This window comes from Dendrobates tinctorius, unplaced genomic scaffold (assembly GCF_039654945.1).
Source record: "Dendrobates tinctorius isolate UK_male_01 unplaced genomic scaffold, ASM3965494v1 ptg000027l, whole genome shotgun sequence".
Taxonomy (NCBI): domain Eukaryota; kingdom Metazoa; phylum Chordata; class Amphibia; order Anura; family Dendrobatidae; genus Dendrobates; species Dendrobates tinctorius.
Genome location: NW_027361695.1, coordinates 6,106,422 through 6,133,663, shown reverse-complemented (window position 1 = coordinate 6,133,663; position 27,242 = coordinate 6,106,422). Strand labels below are relative to the sequence as shown.

Sequence of the window (27,242 nt, the reverse complement as noted above, 5' to 3'; positions counted from 1 at the left end):
TCTACAGCATGGGAATGAAACTGCGGGGGGCCACAGCATTGGAATGTCACTGTGGGGGGTTCACAGCATGGGAATGTCACTGCGGGGGTCTACAGCATGGGAATGTCACTGCGGGAGGTCTACAGCATGGGAATGAAACTGCGGGGGGCCACAGCATTGGAATGTCACTGTGGGGGGTTCACAACATGGGAATGTCACTGCGGGGGTCTACAGCATGGGAATGTCACTGCGGGAGGTCCACAGCATGTGAATGTCACTGCGAGAGTCCACAGCATGTGAATGTCACTGCGGGGGTACACAGCATTGGAATGTCACTGTGGGGGTCCCACAGCATGGGAATGTCACTGCGGGGGTCCACAGCATGGGAATGTCACTGCGGGGGTACACAGCATGTGAATGTCACTGCGGGAGTCCACAGCATTTGAATGTCACTGCGGGGGTCCCACAGCATGGGAATGTCACTGCGGGGGTCCACAGCATGTGAATGTCACTGCGGGGGTACACAGCATTGGAATGTCACTGCGGGGGTCCCACAGCATGGGAATGTCACTACGGGGGGTCTACAGCATGGGAATGAAACTGCGGGGGGCCACAGCATTGGAATGTCACTGTGGGGGGTTCACAGCATGGGAATGACACTGCGGGGGTCTACAGCATGGGAATGACACTGCGGGGGCCTACAGCATGGGAATGTCACTGCGGGGGTCCACAGCATGTGAATGTCACTGCGGGAGTCCACAGCATGTGAATGTCACTGCGGGGGTACACAGCATGGGAATGTCACTGCAGGGTCCCACAGCATTGGAATGTCACTGCGGGGGTCCCACAGCATGGGAATGTCACTGCGGGGGTCCACAGCATTGGAATGTCACTGCGGGGGTCCACAGCATGTGAATGTCACTGCGGGAGTCCCACAGCATGGGAATGTCACTGCGGGAGTCCCACAGCATGTGAATGTCACTGCGGGAGCCCACAGCATGTGAATGTCACTGTGGGAGTCCACAGCATGGGAATGTCACTGCGGGGGTCCCACAGCATGGGAATGTCACTGCGGGGGTCCCACAGCATGGGAATGTCACTGCGGGGGTCCACAGCATGGGAATGTCACTGCGGGGGTCCACAGCATGGGAATGTCACTGCGGGGGTCCACAGCATGGGAATGTCACTGCGGAGGTCCCACAGCATGGGATTGTCACTGCAGGGTCCCACAGCATGGGATTGTCACTGCAGGGTCCCACAGCATGGGAATGTCAATGCAGGGTCCCACAGCATGGGAATGTCACTGCGGGGGTCCACAGCATGGGAATGTCACTGCGGGGGTCCACAGCAAGGGAATGTCACCGCGGGGCTTCCACAGCATGGGAATGTCACTGCGGGGGTCCCACAGCATGGGAATGTCACTGCAGGGTCCCACAGCATGGGAATGTCAATGCAGGGATCCCACAGCATGGGAATGTCACTGCGGGGAGCCCACAGTGTGGGAATGTTACTGCGGGGAGCCCACAGCATTGGAATGTCACTGTGGGGTGGAGCCAAAAGTCAACACCAAACAAGAAGGATTGGGAATGGTTTAGTAACAGGAGCAAGAGCTTGATCGCATTTTGGCTATATCCAATTTACCTGGCTTAGCACCGCCCACTGGACTCTTGTAAACTAAAAATAATTTTCTCTGTAAATCAAACTCTACCAGTGCAATGAACAGGGAATATTGGTGTTCACACAGTATTTACATGTGCTGGTTCACTAGGAGGCACTGTTATTTCAGGAAGATTTCAGTTAGGAATCAGTAGTCAAAAGACTTGGAAACACCCACTAGACATCTTGCATATAATTTGCATATTATTTGCATAATTTATAAAAGTTTATTTTGTTTGCAAATCGAATTCTATCAGTTCCAGAAAGGAAAGTGTTTATCTAGTATTTACATGTTATAAAGTTCACTACCTGTTTAGTGACAGGAGTCAAATTACAAATCTGGCTTGGGACTGCCCACTGGACACTTGAAGTCTAATTTGCATAATTATTATAAGTTAATTTTACCTGCAAAATAAGCTCTACCAGTGTTGGGAAATGTATACATTTACATGTGATAATGTTGATTGAATAACGGGAAATATTTAGATAGGCTGCTTTCATCCATAAAGATCAATACCCTGTCTGTAAGTTGTGTGTTGAATTACACTTAATGGAGTTGAGCTGCAATACCAGCCACAACCTAAGCAGAGGGGTGGTGCTGTTTCTGAAAGAAAGCCGTGATGTCTATCTAATCCTATTAATGTCAATACAGTTTTATATACCAAGACTTTCTGTCTCTTTGTAGCTAACCAGCTATACAAAATGTTGATACAACTGACTAGACCAAGAGAAATTCTGTATTTGCCCCATCGGTCCAGTGATGACCTTGAAACTGTACTGGACCAGTTGCCAGAAGATGGTCACTTGGTTGCCTGCATTTCCAGTTTGGAACAGAATCGTCCTTGGAAAGAGTCTTCTTGGGGGAAAAAGTTATGTATCAAAGAGGGAAAATCTGGGGACATCTTAAAGGTACGTGACATGAAATAAAATGATATCAGAATTATATTATTATGAAATGGAAAAAAAGAGATAAGAATTATTCTCCCATCTTGGGGGAAAAAACCATGGTTGCCAGAACTTATCTCTCGTATCATGATTATAGCTCCTGCTATAGAAGGGTGTCAGATGTATGAAGAAGGCTCAGCTGCTGAGCCTGCTCTGTACATCCACATCTTACTTGTGATGTACATGTACATTACACATGGGGAAGGGGCTAAATTTTAAAATTCTTACTGTCTGCAATCACCACTAGAGGGAGCACAAGAGCTTCCTGCATACTGTTTAATTGTGGCGTCTTGTATATTATATGTATACGTTGGGTCCTATTCTCCTTCTAGAAGTTAGCAGCCAAAATTTTTCGTATCAAGGAACGGAAATAATGAAATCATTTATACCATATTTTCTCTACAATTTTAGATTTTTTTGTAGACTGGAAAAGTGCGCATTTGACAGATTTACAGTAATTTGCACCAGAAATTGGAGTAACTTATAGTGCAAATTTACTCCAGCTCCTTGGAGGTGTGGATTTCCATGTCTGGTCCAATCGGCAGGCTTAGGCAGGAAGGGGCGGGCCACTGCTATTCAGTTTTACTGAAGAAATTGTAGCAACTTCTAGAGCAAATCCATGGCTTAGATATTAAAAGTGTATTAAAAGTCTTATTAAATTTGATTGATATTACTCTAGTCCTAGTAAAGTTTCCGGCATGTCTATACAGGGATCTCTTTCTATCTTTAATTAAGTGGCTCCAACTTCTCATTCATTGGACCTTCATCTGCCACACCCCCGAGGAGCTACTGTGCTTGGAGGAAATGCTCAAGCCAATCAATCTGCCATGTGCCGAATTTTCATAATATAATAAAATGCCCTTTCCAATATTTGTTGACCCATAACGGGAATATGTCAGTGGTTGCACTCTAAATCCAGTAAAATAGTTTGCCATTTTCTGTTCTGTGGTAACAGAGGGTGCAAAAAAAAAAGAAGTTAAAATTAAGAATGAAGCCCACACTTAAAAATCAAGATTCAGGGGATGCCTGGTTGTTTTGATTTGGCGCCTTTATCCCGCACTTATTTCTGTAGTTTATGCTCTTCAGTCACAAGAGAGAGGAGCTTTAGATCTGGCACACCGCTAGTCAAAGTCAGGACGCGCTTTTTACAAAGTCAACAGCTCTGCATTTAGCGTTAAACTCAGGGAATAAATTATGCATGAAATTGTGGCGAATCCTCCAGATTGCAGAATTGCTCCTTTTGATATGAAAGGTTAACTCAGAATAAAAAAAAAAAAAATGTAGAAATAGCTTCAGATTTGAGAAATAGGTTAAAGGGTTTTTTCAATTTTAAGAGCTATTAAAAAAAATTACAAAAATTGAACAGTGTATTGATTTTTACGCCCTTTTTGAGGAACGTGAACAGTTACACATCTGGACTTGAGATGGAACTACTAGGTCTTTGTAAATGCTAATTTTGGGTCATTACAAATCTCTCAGACTCAAATCTTCCACAAGCCCTACTCTTCACTAGGGGGAGGCTCCTGGAAATGTATTTTATTTGCGCCCTTGAATTTCTTTGCTCCGTTGAAGCAGGTACCTTCAAGCCAAAAAACATCCAGATTTTAAAAAGTCTTCCCAGATATTATGTAAACCTTCACTCAAGTTACATAATGTTCACACACATACACATACGTCTCTCCGGATATTCTGCAAGACAAGAAGATTATTTGTATCCGGTTAAGAGGCAAGATTGGGTTTCTTGGCTTGGGTTTGGTGGCCATTAGCTGTTCTTGAGTGCCCTAACCCAAGGTAAAGTCAAGGATATTCATAAATGGTTTGGTTTCCATAGTCAAGTCCGATATAGTCTTGAGGTCAATAGACAGATGACCATCTGTCCTTGCAACTGCCTTCAAGCCAAAGACTTCCTTCCTTTAAATATCTTTGCAGATGGCAAAGGGGATTTCTCTTGAAAACAAGTTATCACCTATCCTTTGGGTAGGTGATAATTTTCACTTATCCTTTGAACAGATGATAATTTGATGATGGGTGGGGGTTCGACCTATTCGACTTGCACCGATCTTGCAGAACAGCAAATTTTCATCCTGATATGGCATTTTTATCCTCATTAGAATAGAGCAGAAAGTCAGATGCTTGACCATCTATCCATTCCTTCTTTAGGAGGCCGCCGAAAAAAGTTAAAAACAGCGCTGACTGACCCCATAAGGAATGAATGGCGCAGCGTTCGAGCATGCGTACTGCTGCTCCATTGTAGTAGGAAAAAAACTGTCCGATTCTGCTGATCGTTGTGACTACGAGTCCAACTGATCAAAGTACAGTGTATATGTGATAACTTATTTTTACCAAACAACCCCTTTAAGGAAAGGTTCATCTCCACTTGAATTACATGATGTCCACAAGCACACACATGCATCTCTTTGGACATACTGCAGATCAAAATGATATCTTGTTAGGCCAAGACATTATTTATTTCTTGTTGGAAGATTAATATGTCAGATTGGGTTTCTTGGCTGGCCTTAGGTGACCCTCAGCTGTTCTTGAGTGTAACGCTCGCGCCCAGACTGGATGGCGTGAGTGAAGATTGTGGCCCCACTATGCCACATACCAGACTACCCTGGAGGGGCGTGACTGAGCATCTACCTTGGTGTTCATTGGAGCCTCTAGTGGAGAGGTCCGGTTTGTGCTGTAAGTAGCTGTCGGGTACCACTCTAGGGCAGTGTCTGGCTGTAGCAGCTGATCCCACTGGGGACAGATAACTAATGACAGGTGCGGGCAAGTATTGATGGGCATGACTGGTACTCTGGTGGGCACGACTGGCACTCTGGCAGGCAGGCGGGCACGGCTGGCACTCTGGCAGGTATGCTTGCACAGCTGGCACTCTGGCAGGCGAGCAGGCACGGCTGGCACTCTGGCAGGCAGGAGGGCATGGCTGGCACTCTGGCAGTTAGGCAGGCACAGCTGGAACTCTGGCAGGCAGGCAAGGCTGGCACTCTGGCAGGCAGGTGTGCACGGCTCAGACTGGGAGAACCAAAACCGTTTTGGGTGGGGCAGGTACACAGGCAGGGATGAGTAGGATATGGGAACAGGTAGAAACCAGTTCAGACTAGAGGGATAAACGAACCAGTAAGAACCAGTACAGACAAGAGGGACAAAGAGCCGCAGGGTGCGGAGCAGAAGCAGAGCAGAGCCGCAGGATGCGGAGCGGGAGCAGAGCAGAGCCGCAGGGTGTGGAGCAAAAGCAGAGCCGCGGGATGCGGAGCGGGAGCAGAGCAGAGCCACAGGATGTGGAGCAGGAGCAGAGCAGAGCCACAGGGTGCGGAGCGGGAGCAGAGCAGAGCCGCAGGATGCGGAGCAGGAGCAGAGCAGAGCCACAGGATGCGGAGCAGGAGCAAAGCAGAACCGCAGGATGCGGAACCGGAGCAGAGCAGAGCTGTAGGAGAGAAATGGCAGGGTAGGGAAGGCTACAGACAAGGAAACAAACAGGTATAGGACGAACTTCAAACAAGGACAGACACGGAAACAAGTTCAGGACACAGGATTCAGGCCTGAGTATATAGCACTCAGGGTGGCGTAAGAAAGACACATAGAATACAGGTACAGGCCAGGGTATTCAGCCCACAGGAAGGCAAAAATGAGACACAAAGAACACAGATACGGGCCTGGGTATACAGCCCCCAGGGTGACAGAAACAGGACAGGAAAGGACCTGGCAACTCAGTAGCAGAAAGCAGAGAGATTGTTGCCCAGGCATCTCCCTATGGGTAGTACCTGATTCCTCTTGGCAATAGGCTAGGGACAAATTAGGAGTGTACACACTGTCTCTATAAGACTCAGGAAGTGCCGGTGCCGCCTCCCTAAGCATACAGCCAGGAAGTATGCAGCAAGCAAGGACATGAGGTTCACAGTATGGAGCAGGCAGAGGACAGAACTCACAGCATGGCCCGGAGTGGTGAGTAAGATGGGAGATGGAAAGCCATAAATCAAAAATTCCAGCTCACCAGAGAAAGCATCTTGACCATGGGAGCACAGAGCTGCCGTGTCGGGGCACTTGAACTGCAGAAATGAAAGTCATGAGCTAAGGGTGCGTTGTCACCAGAAACGCGTTGAGAACGCAAGCAATTACCTGTATTATGCTGGCATTCTTACCTTGTCTGTATCACATGAATTGGAGTGAATAAAAGAATAGTATATTTTCACCACATCGTAGAGCTGGACAATTTCATTTCTGCAGATGGAAAGCCATGCAGTGATGCCGACAGGGATGTTACACTGAGTATCTTTAAATCAAAGATAAATTCATATAAATTCATGATTTTCTATAGTCAAGTCTGATATAATCTTGAGGTCAATAGCTGGATGATCTTGTATCCCAAGCAAGCGCCTTCAAGACAAAAACTTTCTTATTTTAAAACGTCTTTCCAGATGTTAAGTAAAGGTTTATCTCTACACGCATACATGTACATCTCTCTGGACATACTGCAGATCAAAATAATACCTTCTTAGGTCAACACTTTTTGTTTAGCAGAAGGTTAATATACCAGATTGGGTTTCCTGACTGGACATGGGGTCCCTCAGTTGGTCTTGAGTATCTTTAATCCAATGTAAATTCAAGAAAATTCATGCCGGATTCCATAGTCAAGTCTGATACAATGTTGAGGTTAATTACGGGAAGCCCTTCTTTCCCAAACAAGTGCCCTCAAGCCCAAAACTTCCTTCTTTTAAAAAATCTTTCAGGATGTTAAATAAATGTTCATCTCCACATGCATAAACGTGCATCTCTCACATACTACAGATCAAAATGATACCTTTCTAGGCTAACACATTATTTATATCTGGAAAGAAGGCTAGTATGCCTGATTGGGTATCTTGGCTGGCCTTTGGTGACTCTCAACTGTTCTTGAGCATCTTTAATCCAAGATAAATTTACAGAAATTCATGATGTTTCTATAGTCAAGTCTGATATAGTCTTGAGGTCAATAGCTGGATGACCTTCTGTCTGTCATGATCTGAATTTGATCTGACAGTTTTAAATTGCACAGGGTGAACTTTTTTTACTTTGGCAAGTGCCAAGTGACTTGACTGTCCCCGGTGGTGGTTAGTGGTATCGCACTTTAGGTTTAATGTGCACGTAATTATGAATCAGGTGTTGGGCTCTATAAGTGAGTCTCAGGGTGTGCAATCACGACTGGTGATATTCATTGATTGATTGATTCATTCTGAGTTTGTGAAGCCTGGGTGATCATGGAGCTGAAGAGGAGTCCTGCGCAGTCAGCCAGAGGAGACGAGTGGCAGCTAATGGTGTCTGCAGGAATTGCTGGCATGGCGTGGAGGAGTCGCAGTTTATGGTGTCGGCGGGAAGTGCGTGCATGGCTTTGCGGAGTGGCGACTATGGAGAGAGTTGCGCTCGGCATGCTCGACTTGGTGGCCGAGAGCTGGACTCAAGCATGCTTAGAATTTTAGCAGAGGCTGACTCATCCTTGGGACTCTGTTATTGGACTTGGACTGCTGCAACTGGAGATGGACTCTGCTCCAAGGCTGCACTATGGTGTAGGATCCAGGATGGTGATGGATCCGGGTGGAGGAGAAGACGCACGCAGGCGGTGGGGCTCTGCTGCAGGAGCATAAGCACAGAGCCTAAAGCTAAGTGGTGTTTCCCCTGTATTGTCTTCTTTCCTCATGTGTGTTGTTAGTGCAGTGGTGGGATTAGTCTCCGCATCAACCAATTCCCTAGTGAGGGTTTAGGGTCAGGGCGAGCAAGGGTTTAAGGTTCGCGTGCGGCGACAGGTGCGGAGCCTGTATAGGGAACGTAAGGAGTGCAGGGACACTGGCTCAGGGGAGCTTAGGAGGTCTCCACGTCCCCAATCCCTATTGCAGGGCCCACCATTGTTAATGTTTCCCAGGTTCCCCCTTGTTATCTAAATTCGCCACTGGAGGCGCTGTATCCTGGGTCATGTGTGTTATGGGTTCGCCTTGCGGTAACCGCTGCGTCCAGACACACGTGACCTTGACACTGTCCCAAGCAAATGTCTCCAAGTCCCAAACTTCCTTCTTTTAATAAGTCTTTCCAGATGTTACGTAAAGGTTCATCTCCACTTGAGTTGCATAAAAGCCAAACACATGTATGCGTACTTACTCACTTATGGGTGGAGATCTCCAAAAGATATATTTTATGTAAATATTCAGTAGCATTTCTGAGAAAACTACATCCATTTAATTACATTTGCCTAAGGTCAAAAAACTCTGAGCCATTATTTGACTGTGATTTTTTATTCAATCAGTGAGGCCTCTCAGTTCGGAATAATTACATGATTATGGACCTGAAGTAATTATTTTTGCGGTTAATTAGCAATAATAAATAACCACTTCATTCCCACTCTTCACCCCGGTGACCTTCTTTATCCTAAACTTGACTGTTGCTATTCTATAATTTAACGCCACTTTAGTCTAGCGGGAGGAAAAAAAATGATATATGGTTTTCCTAGAGAACGTACCGTAACTACATTTCCCCGCTTTGGTTCTGCTCGCAATCTACCCAAGTCTCCTTCATTATCACGCGGCTCTTTCCATTTTCACACTTAATCAGGATACATCTGTATTCCGCGTCTGTTTGTTGTCTTGCAGAAGTTAGCCGCTTCGGGCGAGCAATATGACATGGTGTTTATCGACGCGACGGAGGAGAATCCTATAAACTATTACAACCTGATTATGAACAGCAATATGCTAAAAATGGATGGTGTGATTTGCGTACAAAACGTTTCTGCAAACGAGACGAGAAGCCAGGAGCACATCAATGATGAGATGGGATTAAGGTCCCGCGAAATGACAGATGTAATTAATGCAGACACCAGAGTGAAGCAGGTTAGTGCTATCAGGCAGGAATACAGAATGCAAAGCTCGGGCGTTGGGAAAGTAATTGAACAAACAGAAGGAAATATTTAATTTGAACAATCCAGTTAGGACAGATAGCCGCCTTTATTGCATTTTTTATAATATGTGACTATTAAAGGGGGGGGGGGACTCCAGGTGACTTTTTTTTTTAATGGCTGATTCTTATTTTTCAAATAATAATAGAGTAATATTCAAATTATTTGTATTAAATTATCCGATGTCTTCTGGTAGAAAATTGACAATGAAACTCTTTCTTTTCGGCACTATGGGCAGAAAGTAGTCACGGCTGACGATGACTTTGGCGGGAAGTCAAGGCTATTAACATGGTTGAAATCTTGTTTCACTTCTTTGTAATAGAGTTAGCCCCCAATGTTCCATACAAAAGGATTCTTTTTAAATCTTCCTTTCCAGCGTACATTATTACTGTCTATAGCGTCTTCAATTAGTGGCAGCGACAGAAGCCGTTAAAAGCCGCCTCTTTATCAGGTAGATCTTTTTTTTGATTAACTATCCTGATGATGAAGCCGCGCCAGGCTGGCTAATCAAAAGAAGACCCGCGGATGCCTTCAGACCAGAGATGGTTCTCATGGATCCTGTTTAGTTAGTATCTGATTGTTGGTCAATTCTATAGCTGGGGACCCCATTGGTTACAAGAACGGGGGTCTTGTTTCCTAAATTTGGTTTGATCAGCAGTTAAGCATGACCACTGACGCTCCATTCACAGTCCCTGCGGCTGATGATGATAGCCATTTGCTTTACTAATTTATGCAAATATCATCTTCAGAAAAGGAAGAGGGCAAGAACTCTTGTGCCTCCTACTGGAAGTAGCAATCCCGCAGGTCAATATGACCCTTTTTAGAGGTCCTTTATAGGATATATGATCCTAAGTCATGTTGAAAGTGCTCCTTAAAAGGTCATATCGACTTGCGGGATTGCTACTTCCGGTATGGGGCACCAGAGTTCTTGCCCTGTTCCTTTCTGAAGACAATATTTGCATGCTTGACTTTCTGGCAGCACTATACATGCTTGACTTTCTATTTAAATGGGGGACACCGAACCCTGATTCTTGGGATCAACATTCAGAAACATATCATTAAATTTTGTAAATAATAGGGGTTGATTCTGGGATAACACATTAAAGATCCATTTTAAGTCTAGCCACCACTAGGGGGAGCCTAGAAGAAGGCAGATTTAATATTCAGGTTCTATAAATCTACCTTGTGTGAGCTCCCTCTAGTGGTGGCTGCAGGCTGGCAGAATTTTATAATTTTACTGTAAGTACTCAGAATATTTGGCGCTCTGTAAAGTATGATAAAAATGAACCTCCAACCCCTAAATATATATTATAAAACAGACGATAATTCTAGATACATTTTTAGGGTTCAGAATCTCCCGATCTGTCTCCAGTGTCACAGTAATATATATCATAAGACCGTTCTTTTTTCTCTTTGTGTTCTTAAGGTAGCACTACCAGTAGAAGGGATTACTGTCATAAAACGATCACCTCTTTCTCACCTGGCTGATACAATGGTAAGGCTAAATGCCACTCTTAAAAATAACAAAATAAAATCAATGCAAAATAATCTGAAAAAAACAATAGAGTCCAAAAAGGAAAATTAATTCATATTTGTTTTTGTCTTAAAATGGGAATATTTCAAAATATTAAAAAATTATATTCTCTGTCAAATTATTTTAATATTACTGTATCTACATCTGTTTCTGAAAATAACGGAAAATGTAAAGTTGGTGGAGACCAATATTTCCTTAAAACCACGTTCCTCTTTTTGACCTCCCCAATGATGAAAGTGTAAAGCACCTAATTTTGAGGTCGTTCTGAAACCCTCAGAACAATTTATTTTTGAGATTCCAATATTCTAATGTATGCTAAAGGGGGGTTTAAGAAAATACTATCTTCTGGCTGAAATTTGCTTTAAAAAGATCAAATGTGCCTTAATCATCCTCCCTGGTTCCGGCACTGAGTCTCTTGCCGCTGCTTCTGGTGTCTGTTATTGTCTACAGTGCTGATGTTATTTCCACAATATCGAGTTGACGGCACAAGATACTCTGATCTGCTGAGCTCACTGACTGGCTGCAGCGCTGCGAACAACAGACACCAGGATCTGTGGTGGAGATTCAACGTTGGACCCGGGGAGGGTGAAAAAAGACCTATTTTTTTTAAACAAGCTGCAGGGGACAAAGGTTTTCCAAAAACAGAAAAACACTTTAATGGCTACAAAACCATGCTCAAGACTTACCGTTATCTTCTTATCTAGAAAGAGATTGTAGCCGATGATGTTTTTCGAGGACTTAACGGCCGCTCTATCTTGGATCGCCTGCGTTTAGATGGAAAGGTCGCCTATGTCACTGGAGGAGGCCAGGGAATTGGACGAGCCTTCGCTCACGCTTTGGGGGAAGCTGGAGCCAAAGTGGCCATCGTAGATATGGTGCTTGAAAAAGCCAAGGCGGTGGCCAATGAATTATACCTAAAAGGTTAAGTATGTTGGGTTTATAGGAACAGTTGTGTGAAAAAGTGTTTGCCCCCTTCCTGATTTCCTCTTCTTTTGCATGTTTGTCACAATTAAATGTATCAGATCACAAAATAAATGTAAATATTAGACAAAGATAACACAAGTAATCACAAAATGCAGTTTATAAACGAAGGTCTTTATTATTAAGAGAAAATGAAATCCAAACCTACAGGGCCCTGTATGAAAAAGTGATTGCCCCCTAAACCTAATACCTGGTTGGGCCACCTTTATCAGCAACAACTGCAATCAAGCGTTTGCGATAACTGGCAATGAGTCTTTTACAGCGCTCTGGAGGAATTTTGGCCACTCATCTTTGCAGAATTGTTGTAATTCAGCCACATTGGAGGGTTTCCGAGCATGAACCGCCTTTTTAACCCCTTACCTACAATGGACGTAATATTCCGTCCATGTGACCCTGGACCTAACTACCATGGACGGAATATTACGTCCCAGCGATCAGCGGCGCCCACGTGGTGAGCGCCGCTGATCGCGGCCTGGTGTCAGCTGATTATCACAGCTGACACCCGGCAGAATGTGTCAGAGGCGGTCACGGACCGCCCCCGACACGTTAACCCCTTGTACACCGCAATCAAACACGATCGCGGTGTACCGGGGGTTAAAGGGAAGCATCGGCAGGGAGGGGGCTCCCTCCGTGCTTCCCTGAGCCCCCCACGGCAGCGCAATGTGCAGCGCTGCTGCGGGGGGCTCTTTCCCTACAGGCCCCTGGATCCAAGATGGTGACAGGGGCCTTCGGGGGCCTGCAGGGAGCTGACTTCCTCACTGCCTGCAAAGCGCAGGCATGAGGAAGTCTGCAGCAGTGCCTGTGACAGATTGCTGATCTGTCACAGTGATCTGTGATGTGACAGATCAGCGATCTGTCACAGGACAGTGATGACAAGGTAATAAAGTAAAAAAAAAAAAAAAAGTGTTAAAAATAATTAAAAAAAAAATCGCTAAATAAATTAGTAAAAAAAAAAAAAAATATTCCCCAATAAATCCATTTTTTCAAAATAAAAAAACAAAAACAATAAAAGTACACATATTTGGTATCGCCGCGTCCGTAGCGACCCGCCCTATAAAACTGTCCCATTAGTTAACCCCTTTAGCGAACCCCTTAAAAAATAAAAATAAAAAACGAAGCAAAAAATAATGATTTATTATCATACCACTGAACAAAAAGTGCAATAACGCGCGATCAAAAAGACGCATATAAATATCCATGGTACCGCTGAAAACGTCATCTTGTCCCGCAAAAAACGAGCTGCCATACAGCGTCATCCGCAAAAAAATAAAAAAGTTATAGCTCGCAGAATAAAGCGATGCAAAAATAATTATTTTTTATATAAAATTGTTTTCATTGCAAAAAACCGACAAAACATAAAAAAAGACCTAAATGAGGTATCGCTGTAACTGTACTGACCCGAAGAATAAAAGCGCTTTATCAATTTTACCGCACGCGGAACGGTGTAAACGCACTCCCCCAAAAGAAATTCATGAAACGCTGGTTTTTGTTCATTCTGCGTCCCAAAAATCGGAATAAAAAGCGATCAAAACAAGTCACGTGCCCGAAAATGGTGCCAATAAAAACGTCAACTCGTCCCGCAAAAAATAAGACCTCACATGACTCAGTGGGTCAAAATGTGGAAAAATTATAGCTCACAATATGTGGTGATGCAAAAACTATTTTTACAATAAAAAGCGTCTTTTAGTGTCTGACAGCTGCCAAACATAAAAACCGCCATAAATAGTAAATCAAACCCCCCGTTATCACCCCCTTAGTTAGGGAAAAATAATAAAACTAAAAGAAAATGTATTTATTTCCATTTTCCCGCTAGGGTTAGGGTAGGGTTAGGGCTAGGGTTAGGGTTAGGGCTAGGGCTAGGGTTAGGGTTAGGGTTAGGGCTAGGGTTAGGGCTAGGGTTAGGGCTAGGGTTAGGGCTCAGATTAGGGTTAGGGGTGTGTTGGGGTTAGGGTTGGAGTTATAATTGGGGGGTTTCCACTGTTTGGGCACATCAGGTGCTCTCCAAAGGCAACATGGCGTCTGATCTTAATTCCAGCCAATTCTGCGTTGAAAAAGTCAAATGGTGCTCCTTCCCTTCCAAGCTCTGCCATGCGCCCAAACAGTGTTTTTACCCCCACATGTAGGGTATCAGCCTACTCAGGACAAATTACAAAACAACTTTTGGGGTCCAATTTCTTCTGTTACCCTTAGGAAAATAAAAAATTGGGGGCAAAAATATAATTTTGCGGAAAAAAATGTTTTTTTTATTTTCACGCCCAGGCGTTATAAACTTCTGTGAAGCACTTGGGGGTTCAAAGTGCTCTCCACACATCTAGATAAATTCCGTGGGGGGTCTAGTTTCCAAAATGGGGTCACTTGTGGGGAGCTTCAATAGTTTAGGTACATCAGGGGCTCTCCAAACGCACATGACACCCGCAGACCAATCCATCAAAGTCTGCATTCCAAAACGTCACTACTTCCCTTCCGAGCCCCGACGTGTGCCCATACAGTAGTTTTCTCCCACATATGAGGTATCAGCGTACTCAGGACAAATTGGACAACAACTTTTGGGGTCCAATTTCTCCTGTTACCCTTGGGAAAATAAAAAAAATGGGGACTAAATGATGATGTTTGTTGAAAAAATACGATATTTTTATTTTCACGCCCGGTCGTTATAAACTTCTGTGAAGCACTGGGGGGGTTCAAAGTGCTCACCACACATCTAGATAAGTTCATTAGGGGGTCTAGTTTCCAAAATGGGGTCAATTGTGGGGGGTTTTCACTGTTTAGGTACATCAGGGGCTCTCCAAAAGCAACATGACACCCGCAGACCATGCTATCAAAGTCTGCATTCCAAAACATCACTACTTCCCTTCCGAGCCCCGACGTGTGCCCATACAGTAGTTTTCTCCCACATATGAGGTATCAGCGTACTCAGGACAAATTGGACAACAACTTTTGGGGTCCAATTTCTCCTGTTACCCTTGGGAAAATAAAAAAATTGGAGACTAATTGATCATGGTTGTGGAAAAAATATGATTTTTTATTTTCATGCCTGGGCATTATAAACTTCTGCGAAGCCCTTGGGGGTTCAAAGTGCTCACCACACATCTAGATAAGTTCCTCAGGGGGTCTAGTTTCCAAAATGGGGTCATTTGTGTGGGGTTTCCACTGTTTAGGTACATTAGGGGCTCTCCAAAGGCAACATGACACCCGCAGACCATTCCATCAAAGTCTGCATTCCAAAACGTCACTACTTCCCTTCCGAGCCCTGACGTGTCCCCATACAGTAGTTTTCTCCCACATATGGGGTGTCAGCGTACTCAGGACAAATTGGACAACAACTTTTGGGGTCCAATTTCTCCTGTTACCCTTGGGAAAATAAAAAAAATGGGGACTAAAAGATGATGTTTGTGGAAAAAATACGATTTTTTTATTTTCACGCCCGGACGTTATAAACTTCAGTGAAGCACTGGGGGGTTCAAAGTGCTCACCACACATCTAGATAAGTTCCTTGGGGGGTCTAGTTTCCAAAATGGTGTCATTTGTGGGGGGTTTCTACTGTTTTGGTACATCAGGGGCTTTCCTAACGTGACATGGTGTCCGATCTCAATTCCAGCCAAAAACGTCAAATGGCGCTGCTTCCCTTCCGAGCTCTGCCATGCGCCCAAATAGTGGTTTACCCCCACATGTGGGTTATCAGCGCACTCAGGATAAATTGCACAATATCTTTTAGGGTCCTGTTACTTTTGGAAAAATAAGAATTGAGGGTGAAAAGATCATTTTTGTGGAAAAAATATGATTTTTTAATTGTACCGCTGTACGTTATAAACTTCTGTGAAGCCCTTGGGGGTTCAAAGTTCTCACCACACATCTAGATAAGTTCCTTGGGGGGTCTAGATTCCAAAATGGTGTCATTTGTGGGGGGTTTCCACTGTTTTGGTACATCAGGGGTTTTCCAATCGCGACATGGTGTCCGATCTCAATTCTAGCCAAAAACGTCAAATGGCGCTGCTTCCCTTCCGAGCTCTGCTATGCGCCCAAATAGTCATTTACACACACATATGGGGTATCAGCGTACTCATGACAAATTGCACAATAACTTTTAGGGTCCTGTTACCCTTGGAAAAATAAAAATTGGGGGTGAAAAGATCATTTTTGTGGAAAAAATATGATTTTTTAATTGTACCGCTGTACGTTATAAACTTCTGTGAAGCCCTTGTGGGTTCAAAGTTCTCACCACATATCTAGATAAGTTCCTTGGGGGGTCTAGTTTCCAAAATGGGGTCACTTGGGGGGGTTTCCACTGTTTAGGTACATCAGGGGCTCTCCAAACGCGACATGGCGTCCGATCTGAATTCCAGCCAATTTTGCATTGAAAAAGTCAAACGGCGCTCCTTCCCTACTGAGGTCTGCCATGCGCCGAAGCAGTGGTTCCCCCCACATATCAGGTATCAGCGTACTCAGGACAAATTGCACAATAACTTTTGCAGTCCAATTTCTCCTGTTACCCTTGGTAAAATAAAGAAAATTGAACCTGAAGTATTTTTTTTGTGAAAAAAAGTTAAATGTTCATTTTTTTTTAATATTCAAAAAATTCCTGTGAAGCACCTAAAGGGTTAAGAAACTTCTTGAATGTGGTTTTAAGCACCTCAAGGGGTGCGGTTTTTAGAATGGTGTCACTTTTGGGTATTTTCTATCATATAGACCCCTCAAAGTGGGTTCAAATGTGATGTGGTCCCTAAAAATAAAATGGTGTTGCAAAAATGAGAAATCGCTGGTCAATTTTTAACCCTTATAACTTCCTAACAAAAAAAAATTTTGGTTCCAAAATTGTGCTGATGTAAAGTAAACATGTGGGAAATGTTATGTATTAAGTTTTTTGTGTGCCGTATCGCTGTGATTTAAGGGCATAAAAATTCAAAGTTGGAAAATTGCGAAATTTTCAAAATTTTCGCCAAATTTCTGTTTTTTTCACAAATAAACGCAAGTTATTTGAATGCAATTTTACCACTAACATGAAGTACAATATGTCACGAGAAAACAATGTCAGAATCACCGGGATCCATGGAAGCGTTCCAGAGTTATGACCTCATAAAGGTACAGTGGTCAGAATTGTAAAAATTGGCCCGGGAGTTAACGTGCAAACCACCCTTGGTAGTGAAGGGGTTAAGGTCATGCCACGGCATCTCAATTGGATTAAGGTCAGGACTTTGACTAGGCCACTCCAAAGGCTTAATTTTATTTTTCTTAAGCCATTCAGAGGTATACTTGCTGGTGTGTTTTATATCATTTTCCTGCTACATAACCCAAGTGCACTGCAGCCTCACAAACATATGACCCAACATTCTCCTTCAGGATTTTTTGGTAGACAGCAGAATTCATGGTTCCATTTAGTACTGCTAGTCTTCTAGGTCCTGAAATAGAAAAACAGCCCCTGACCATCTCACTACCACCATATTTTACTCTTGGTGTGATGTTTCTTTTCTGCTGTGTTACTTCTACCCCAGATGTAATGGCACATACACCTTCCAAAATGTACAACATTTGTCTCATCAGTCCACAGAGTATTCTCTCAAAATTCTTGGAGATTACCAAGATGTTTTCTGGCAAAACTGAGACAAACCTTTATGATCTTATTGCTCAGCAGTGGTTTTTGTCTTGGAAGCCTGCCATGCAGGCCATTTTTGCCCATTCTATTTATTATGGTGGGGTCATGAACCCTGACCTTAACTGAGGCAAGTGAGGCCTGCAGTTCTTTGAATGTTGTTGTAGGGTCTTTTGTGATCTCTTTGATGAGTCGTTGCTGAGCTCTTGGGGTAATTTTGGTCAACTGGCAACTCATGGGAAGGTTCACCACTGTTCCATGTTTTTGCCATTTATGGATCATGGCTCTCACTGTAGTCCAAAAGCTTTAGAAATGGTTTTATAATCTTTTCCAGACGGATCGATCTCAACTACTTTGTTTCTCATTTGTTCCAGAATTTCTTTGGACCGCGGCATGATGTCTAGCTATTGAGGCTCTTTTGGTGTACTTCACTTTGTCAGGCAGGTCCTATTTAAGTGATTTCTTGATTGAGACCATGTGTGGCAGTAATCAGGCCTGTGTGTGGCTAGGGAATTTGAACTCCGCTTCTCAAAGATGTTATAAACCACAGTTAATTTATGTTTTAAAGGGGGGCAATCACTTTTTCACACAGGGCCCTGTAGGTTTGGATTTCTTTTTCCCTTAATAATAAACACCTTCATTTAAAACTGCATTTTGTGATTACTTGTGTTATTTTTATCCAATATTCAAATTTGTTTGGTGATCTGAAACATTTAAGTGTGACAAACATGCAAAAGAATAGAAAATAATAGGAAATCAGGAAGGGACAAATATTTTTTCACACAATTGGGGGGACTATTTAGTAGAAGTTAACACTATTATTTTTTAAACCTTTTTAGCTTTTTTTCAGTATTTACTCAGTTCAAATTCATGTGTGAAAACTCTCAGAGCGCTGATGATGACAGGTCCCGTGTGAATGCTCAGGACTGCCGGGCTCAGTAACACCCGAATATGTGATCGTTGACACATAAGATTCTAAAGATCCTGAGAAACATGTTGTCTACGTTTGAAGATCTGGGTCTCAGTATATATTAGATTTCCCCATACGTTTAGTGTTTTTTCACAGCCGCTACACATTTGGGCACCTTTAGGATTGGGCTACACACCGTCCGTCATGTGTCATGTGACAGCAATTCATGGACAAGTTTTGAGACCAAAATACTGCAACTTGACAAAACGCAGACTATTCGCACGCGAGTTTTAGATCGCAGGTCACAATGCTAATCAAAGGGAATTATTAGCTGCAATATCACGGTGTGACACCACAATCTCGATGTTACCTGGCACATGTCTCAGTGTAGCCAGATATTCACGTGTCAATCACATCCGTAGCTGATGCTCAGGCTGAAAAGGTAAAATTGCTATTAGTAGAAGCAGATCCGTCAACAGCAACTTGTTGGTAATTTCCATGAGATACGAGGAATAAGTAAAAAATGCAAGAAGAGGAATCACAAAGTCTTCGGATTTTTACAGTTGCTGATTACCTACAGGTAGTCAGCAATGTCTGACGGTTCTTCAGGTTTTTGATGCTGTCAATCTAGTGGTGGATTCAATAGTAGAGATGAGCGGAACCGTGGATGTTCTGGTCTGTCAGGTTTGACCGAACTTTGGTCCAAACTTTGGTTTGGGTACCAGAACGCTACCCGACCTTGACCCCGAACTCCATAGAAGTCAACTTTGCAGCTGTAAAAGGTCTCTCTTTCACTCTTTCTCTGAACATCCAAACTCCGAACACTAAAATGAACTTCCGGGAAAAGTCCGTGTTCGGAATTCTGCCCCGGACACTAGGCGTCCGGTACGTACCCCAAACTTTGCAGTTTGGTTTCGCTCATCTCTATTCAAGAGAAGAAGTCTCAAATGTTTCTGGCTTTGATATCAAAAACTGCATCAAAAACCTGAATATGTAAATATGCCCTAAAAATTCCTGTGATAATTGACAAGCAATGGCAAATTCCCAAAGGAGGGAGTCCAGGCAGTTTCTCCAGGGCTGAAAGGTTCAGTGTCTCGCAGCGGTCCGTCAAGTTCTTCCAGCATCCTACATATATGTACTGCAGAAATGTAGGGGTGCTTTATGGAGAAGGTTCATGGATTGAGCTTGCTCCAGTAGGGGCTAGCTGTTTTACACAGCAGACACCACCGGTAACTGCTGTGATAGGAGCTAGGTCTTACCACAGAAGGTTAACGCCTTAGATGCCTTCCAGCATCCTACATATATGTACTGCAGAAATTTGGGGGTGCTGAATGGTGAGGGTTCATGGATTGAGCTTGCTCCAGTAGGTGCTGGCTGTTTTACACAGCAGACACCACCGGTAACTGCTATGATAGGAGCTAGGTCTGATCACGGAAGGTTAACGCCTTAGATGCCTTCCAGCATCCTACATATATGTACTGCAGAAATTTGGGGGTGCTGAATGGAGAAGGTTCATGGATTGAGCTTGCTCCAGTAGGTGCTGGCTGTTTTACACAGCAGACACCACCGGTAACTGCTGTGATCGGAGCTAGGTCTGATCACAGGAAGGTTCTCCTTAGATGCCATCAGCCAAAACATCTAAAGTGGTTATTATGGGGCTTCATAGTGAAAGTCTAAATTGGGTGGTGGCAATTCGTACTTATACTTTTAGGTCCCGTGACTTCTTTGTTGACAACGTCGCTGCAGCTTTATATTTCCTTTAGTCTGACATCCAATAGTCTGAAAATTCCAATTCTTTACATCACGCTTTGAAACGAAACTGCATGATTACTTGGAATACATGTTAATATTTTAATTTTGGCTCATATCCTACCTATACAAATTCTTAACCTTAAAAAATGTCTAAATCATTTCATAATCCAGAATATTTGGTCGTCCAGAAGCTCTCACAGGTTAAAATAATATTACTGTACCATGGAATTGCTATTTATGCATAGATGTGTGGTTCCAATGAATGTATCCAATTGATCCATCAAAACAGAGACCAAGATCATCCATATACTGATAATTGCATGTGTCTCCTTAGTTTTTCTCTGTATGTCCGATAGTCCGGCATGCTTCAATTTTCTAGCCTTCCGAATTTCTAAATAATCTGATTCTAGTATTTAATTGGTGGAATATTTAGGCTACTTCACGCTCCAACTTCTGTGTTTTTTCACTTTTACGGATCATGTAATATTCAAACTTGACCACTAAGGGGCGACATTGCTCAATAAACTAACTTCATATTTGCACATTGTTTAGTCAGAGTAAAAATAAGATTAACCCCGTAAATAACACTCAGATCGGACGCATGTGATAAACCTTTATTTGACCATAATGAAGATTCTATACATATTTATGAATTATTATTTTTTTCCGGAACTTTACAACACACCTAAATTCCTTATTTTGCAGGCATCCAATCTGTTGCTATGACAGCCGATATTAGCAAAGAAGAAGACGTGAAACGAATGGTGGACACAATTGTGACTAATTGGGGGAAAATTGACATCGCGTGTAATAATGCGGGAATTAATATGAACTCGGCCAGTGAAAATACTACATTGGAGGAATGGGATAAAACATTTGGCGTGAACTTACGTGGCTTGTTCATGTGCTGCCAGGTAAGAGTTACAAATTAAATAAGTCATTAATCAATTAGTTTATCTGTAGTACGAGGTGTTTTATATAGTATGTGTATAGTGAACAGAAAAATGAAAACCATACATTAAACCAATTGTGAGAATGATGGCAGCAGCAGGAGAAGAGTGTGTTGATCTTGATGGAGGCAGTGACCTACAGGCAAAGAAAGAGCCGTGTGTGACTCAACTAGTATCATCAACTAAGTTTGGTGACATGTGGTAAGCCTTAAAAGTATTGAAATATCTTATGAGAAAAGTGTAAAATTCAATTAGATTATGAGAATGATGGCAGCAGCAGAAGAGGAGTGTGCAGATGTTGAGGGACGCAGTGACCTATTGGTGAAGAAAGGGCTGTAAGTGACAGAACTAGTATCATGATGTAAGTTTGGAGATTTCTGGTAAGTCTGAGATCTGGTGTAATATGTTACGAGAGAAGTCTGTAGATCCAATTAGACTATGAAAATAGAGGCAGCAACATGGGAAGAGAGTGCTGATCTTGAGGGAAGCAGTGACTGGTTGGTGAAGACAGAGCCATGAATGATGGATAATTATACTAATTCTAAGTTTGGTGATGTGGCAAACCGGAGATGTAGTGAAATATTTCATGAGAGAAGTGTACAGATCCAATTAGATGTTGAGAATGATGGCAGCAGCAGAAGAGGAGTGTGCAGATCTTGAAGGAAGCAGTGACCTGTTGGTGAAGAAAGGCCTGTAAGTGATAGACCTAGTTTCATGATGTACTGTAAGTTTGGTGATATGGTACACCTGATATGTGACGCAATGCGTTTTATGAGAGAAGTGCGCGGATCCGATTAGATTATGAGAATGATGGCAGCAGCAGGGGAGGAGGGAGGCGGTGATCTGTTAGCGAGCACAGGGCTGTAAATGAGAGAACTAGTATCACAATGTAAGTTTGGTGATGTGGTAAGTATGAGATGTAGTGGAATAGTTCATAAAAGAAGTCTACAGATCTAATCAGATTATGAGAACGTTGAACACTGCAGAAGAAGAGTATGCTGATGTTGATGGAAGCAGTGACCTATTAGTGAAGAAAGGGCTGTAAGTGATAGAAATAGTGCCGTGATGTAAGTTGGTGACACGTGGGAAGCCTGAAATAAAGTGGAATATTTAATAAAAAAAAAACCGATACAGATAAAATTACAGTGGGGAAAAAAGTATTTAGTCAGCCACCAATTTTGCAAGTGCTCCCACTTAAAAAGATGAGAGAGGCCTGTAACTGACATCATAGGTAGACCACAACTATGGGAGTCAAAATGAGAAAACAAATCCAGAAAATCACCTTGTCTGATTTGGCAAGATTTATTTTGCAAATTATGGTGGAAAATAAGTATTTGGTCACCTAAAAACATGCAAGATTTCTGGCTCTCACAGTCCTGTAACTTCTTCTTTAAGAGGCTCCTCTGTCCTCCACTCAAAAACCCAGCATCCTCTAACCTTGTGCCGAAAAACAGCAGCCATGGGTTCTTCTAAGCAGCTGCCTAGCATTCTGAAAATGAAAATGGTGGAGGCCCACAAAACAGGAGAAGGTTATAAGAAGATGGCAAAGCATTTTCAATTTGGCCTTTCCTCAATTCGAAATGTAATTAAGAAATGACAGTTAACAGGAGCAGTGGAGGTCAAGATAAGATCTGGAAGACCAAGCAAAATTTCATTAAGAATTGCACATATGAGTGCTAGAGAGACAAATCAGAACCCCTGCTTGACTGCAAAAGACTTTCAGAAAGTTTCAGCAGACTCCGGAATTGTGGTACATTATTCTACTGTTCAGAGACACCTGCAGTCATATGGCCTTCATGGAAGAGTCATCAGAAGAAAATCTCTCCTGCATCCTCACTATAAAATTCAGTGTCAGAAGTATGAAAAAATATCTAAACAAGCCTGATGCATTTTGGAAACAAGTCCTGTGGACCGATGAGGTTAACATAGAGCTCTTTGGCCACTATGATCAAAGGTATGTGTGGAGAAAAAAAGGGCACAGAATTTCAGGAAAAGAACATCTCGCCAACCATTAAGCATGTGGGTGGATCAATCATGCTTTGGGGTTATGTTGCAGCCAACGATACGGGGAACATTTCGCGGGTATAGGGAAGAATGGATGCAATGAAATTTCAACAAATTCTTGATGCAAGCAAAACACAATCTGTAAAAAAGCTGAAGTTGAAAAGAGGAAGAGGATGGCTTCTACAAATGGAGAATGATCCTAAACACATGTCAAAATCCACAATAGACTACATCAAAAGGCGCAAGCTGAAGGATTTACAATGGCCCTCACAGTCCCCTGATCTGAGCATCGTTGAAAATCTGTGGCTAGACCTCAAAATCGCAGATGATGGAAGACGCCCCAGGAATCTCACAGAACTGGAAGAATTCTCCAAGGAAGAATGGATGAAAATCCATCAAATAAGAATTGAAAGACTCTTGTCTGGCTACAAAAATCATTTACAAGCTGTGCTACTTGCAAAAGAGGGTGCTACCAGGTAATAACCATGCAGGGTGCCCAAACTTTTGCATTGGCCCATTTTCATTATTGTAATTTTTAAAATGTAAAAGATGAAAATATACATTCTTTTTGCCTAAAATTTAAGGGTGTGTGCACATGTTGCAGAATCTGCTGCGGATTGATCCATGCGGATTTTGCAAAATCCGCAGGTAAATCCGCAGGTCAAAAGACCTGCAGTTTATCTGCGGATTTGCCTGCGGTTTATCATCTCCACAATGGAGGAGATGGTAAACCACTGCGGAATCCGCAGAAAGAATTGACATGTCAATTCTTTCTGCGGTTTAGAAACCGCAGCAAATATGCGTGGAAAATTCCGCAGCCTCTGCACTGTGGTTTTTGATTCCCATAGGTTAGAATGGTACTGTACACCGCAGCAAAAACTGCTGCGGATCCGCAGCAGAATCCGCAGCGTGTGCACACACCCTAAAGGAAAAGTGTCATCTGTAACTTTAGTCCTTTTAGAGATCATTTCATCTTCAACTTCTCAATAACAGTAATGTTGACCAGGGGTGCCCAAACCTTTACATGTAACTGTAGGAATATATTATTGAGGACCGTGCTACATAAAATGCGAAAGTCTCGAGAATTGAATGGAGATAGAAACCCAGCAGCAGAAGAGTGTGTTGATTTTATGGGAGGCAGTGATCTACTCATACATGTAAATCTAATAGTGAGGGTGCTGCATAAAATGCAGCAGCATCAATAATTGAGTGGGGATAGAAACCAATTATACCACAATTACAGCAGCGGGAGAAGAGTGTGTTGTTCTTGTCTAGGGCAGTGACTTGTCCAATTGAATACATTTTTTTAAAATATTTGTGTTGGCTGTTTTTATGTGCGAAAAATGGTGTCCAATACGACTGTGACTTTTGGAATCAATTTATATCGTGTGGAACCAAATGGGATCATTTAACCCATTCTATTCAAAATACATAAACACATAGTATTGTGAATATAAAACTGCACCAGAACAGACAAGGTTGGAATTAATGTATACGTTACCGGTTTGTTTTCTTCCAGCATTGTACACTCGGCATAATTGGCACAATAATGAATAATTTGTAGAGCACTTTTAGTTAATTAATGTAGCACTGATAAGTGAACCCTTTAAGTGTTATCGGGTGGGGGCCCGGTTTGAAGGCGCAACAGATCTACAATATTAACGGGCTCGTTCGGCGCTCCTCTGATGCTAAGTAAATTAATACTTTAAATACACTTTGAAGTGTGGCCTCTCTCTGCCGTTGCCTAATCATTAATTAGGATTAACAACTGAAACTGCTAATTAATTTGGAGATTTCTCATTTTTTCATTGATTAATCTATAGAATGGGATTGGTTGAGACCAAATTCAAAGGGAGTTAAACTCAGGTATCGTTTCATACTATTAGACTGCACTCACTTTGGGCATTTTACCAAGAATTATCTCCCCCTGTGTTGTATTAGAGATGGTCAAAATTTTTAATCTAATTTTTTATTTTGCAGTTTTTTCATTTTTTTTGTATTGACTTTTTTTGTTGCCATTCTCATTGGTTTTACAAGAGAAATAAAATTACTTAAAAAAAAAGCAAAAAAATAATATCCAGGACACTCTTAGGCCTCCTTTGCAGGTCCTGGTGATTCCTGTACAGGAAAAACCAGTATTGTTGAGATCTGTGGTCCATACGTATTTACGTATGTGACATCCATGTATCCGTTTGCTGTCCGTGTTTCCGTATTTCACATCTGTGTGCCGTCCGTGTGGCATGTACCGGCACCTGGGAAAAGCTGTACAGTCGGCGCTGATCACAGGTGCCGGCGGCTGAGACAATGATGGGAGTTGCATTTAGCAGCAGCTGTGTCCTTCCTAAGTAAAATAAAGAATTAAATAAAAAAAATGACATGGGCTCTCGCACAGTTTTTCAGAACCAGCAAAGGGAAAGCTCATGGCTGGGGGCTGATGTTAATAATCTGGGACAAGGGGCACTATCCCAAAAGGTTTCCAGACTATTAATAATAGCTCACAGCTGTTTGCTTAGCCTTTCCTGCTGGATTTACGGGGGACCCCAGTAAAAAAATGACATAGGCACCCCCTATGTATTCAAACCAGCAAAGGCTAAGCAGACAGCTGAGGGCTGATATTAATAGACTGTGTAGGGACCGGAGATATTGCCTCACCTCAGGTCACCAACATCATCCCTCAGCCACCCTAGAAATGTGCCAAATCTGGCACTTAGCCTCCCTCCTCCCACTTGCCCTGTGGTGGTGGCAAGTGGGGCAACAGGGTTGGGGTTGATGTCACCTTTGTATTGTCAGGTGACATAAATTCTGGGGTTAATAATGAACGCCTCCATCAATAACCTCATAGTAAGTGTGTAAATAAACACACAGCAAGAATAAAATCCTTTATTTGAAATAGTTCAAAACACCCTGTTTTACACATATATTTTAAAATAAAAAACAGTTATACTCACCTTATGCCTATTCCATTGAAGCCCTTGTCACCTGTAAAAAATAAAAAAAGAATAAAAAATAATAAACAATCATATCCCTCATCTGTCCAACGTGAAGATAATCCATACTGTCCCAGCTCTGCCATATCTGATTTACAACCTGAATGGTGACATGATTCGACCATTCACACTGAAACCAAGGACACAATGAGCTGCTGCAAGCGTATCTTCAGTAACAAGTGGTAACGTCATAGAGGTTACTGCCGGTCACTGAAGCTGCGATCTCAGGCTCACAAAGCAAAACATAAAAAAATTGACAAAAAAGTAAAAATATAAAAAAGGCTTCCCAAACACCATAAAACATGCTATCTCAAACTTATTATTCAGCTTATTCCAGATTCTTACCCTAAAGGCACCAATTGACCAAAAATTCAGAACTACACAAAAATATTATACTGTTTATATCAAATATTTCTATAAAGATATATTAAAGCGTTATTCCTGAAAATAAACCCTAGTCATTAAAATTTTTTTCCCATATACATTGGATTGGGGATCTCTTTTTTTGGGGGGGATTAGAGAATAACCTTTTAAGTCTAAAACCAAGAAATGGATCAAATTTGGATGTAAATGTAAGCCTTCTCATATCTCCTCTTTCACATGCGATTTGCTATAAAAACTGATATAAAGAAAATTAGAATTTTTACAATTTTTTACTTTATATTTTTTAATACTTGTTTTTATTTATTTATTTATTACTTATTTATTAATTTTGTTTAAGACCCTTTCTCAAAGAAATAGACTTTTTTAATAAAAGATTTTAGAGCAGTGCGTAATGGTAATATCATTTTCCTTAAGGGGGTCATATGTCATTTCTGTAATTCTTTTCATAGGCTGCCGGCCGCATAATGCTGAGTCAGGGATATGGGAAGATAATTAATACCGCGTCTATGGCAAGTTTAATAGGTGAGTGATGAGAGTTGACAGTCGGGCTTTGGAATTCAAAGTTTAATTAGTAATCATGCCATCTGATTTAATTAAGCATGTATCAGAAAGTGGTAAATCACTGACACTATGAAGCAGGTCAAAAAATAT

At 42.4% G+C, this 27,242-nt stretch overlaps 2 protein-coding genes across 2 annotated transcripts in view; both read left to right on the top strand.

Annotated features, from left to right (window-relative positions):
* MITF (melanocyte inducing transcription factor) overlaps positions 1-27,242 on the top strand; it is a 374,744-nt gene that overhangs the window by 241,287 nt on the left and 106,215 nt on the right. The gene's annotated exons all lie outside the window — the stretch shown is intronic.
* Positions 1-27,242, top strand: part of LOC141084790 (uncharacterized) — a 57,828-nt gene that overhangs the window by 3,068 nt on the left and 27,518 nt on the right. Inside the window, exons 4-9 of the mRNA XM_073569720.1 lie at positions 2,321-2,544; positions 9,201-9,437; positions 10,929-10,997; positions 11,741-11,957; positions 20,972-21,180; positions 27,041-27,113. Of these exons, the coding sequence (XP_073425821.1) occupies positions 2,321-2,544; positions 9,201-9,437; positions 10,929-10,997; positions 11,741-11,957; positions 20,972-21,180; positions 27,041-27,113 (1,029 nt within the window). The remainder of the gene's footprint in view (positions 1-2,320; positions 2,545-9,200; positions 9,438-10,928; positions 10,998-11,740; positions 11,958-20,971; positions 21,181-27,040; positions 27,114-27,242) is intronic.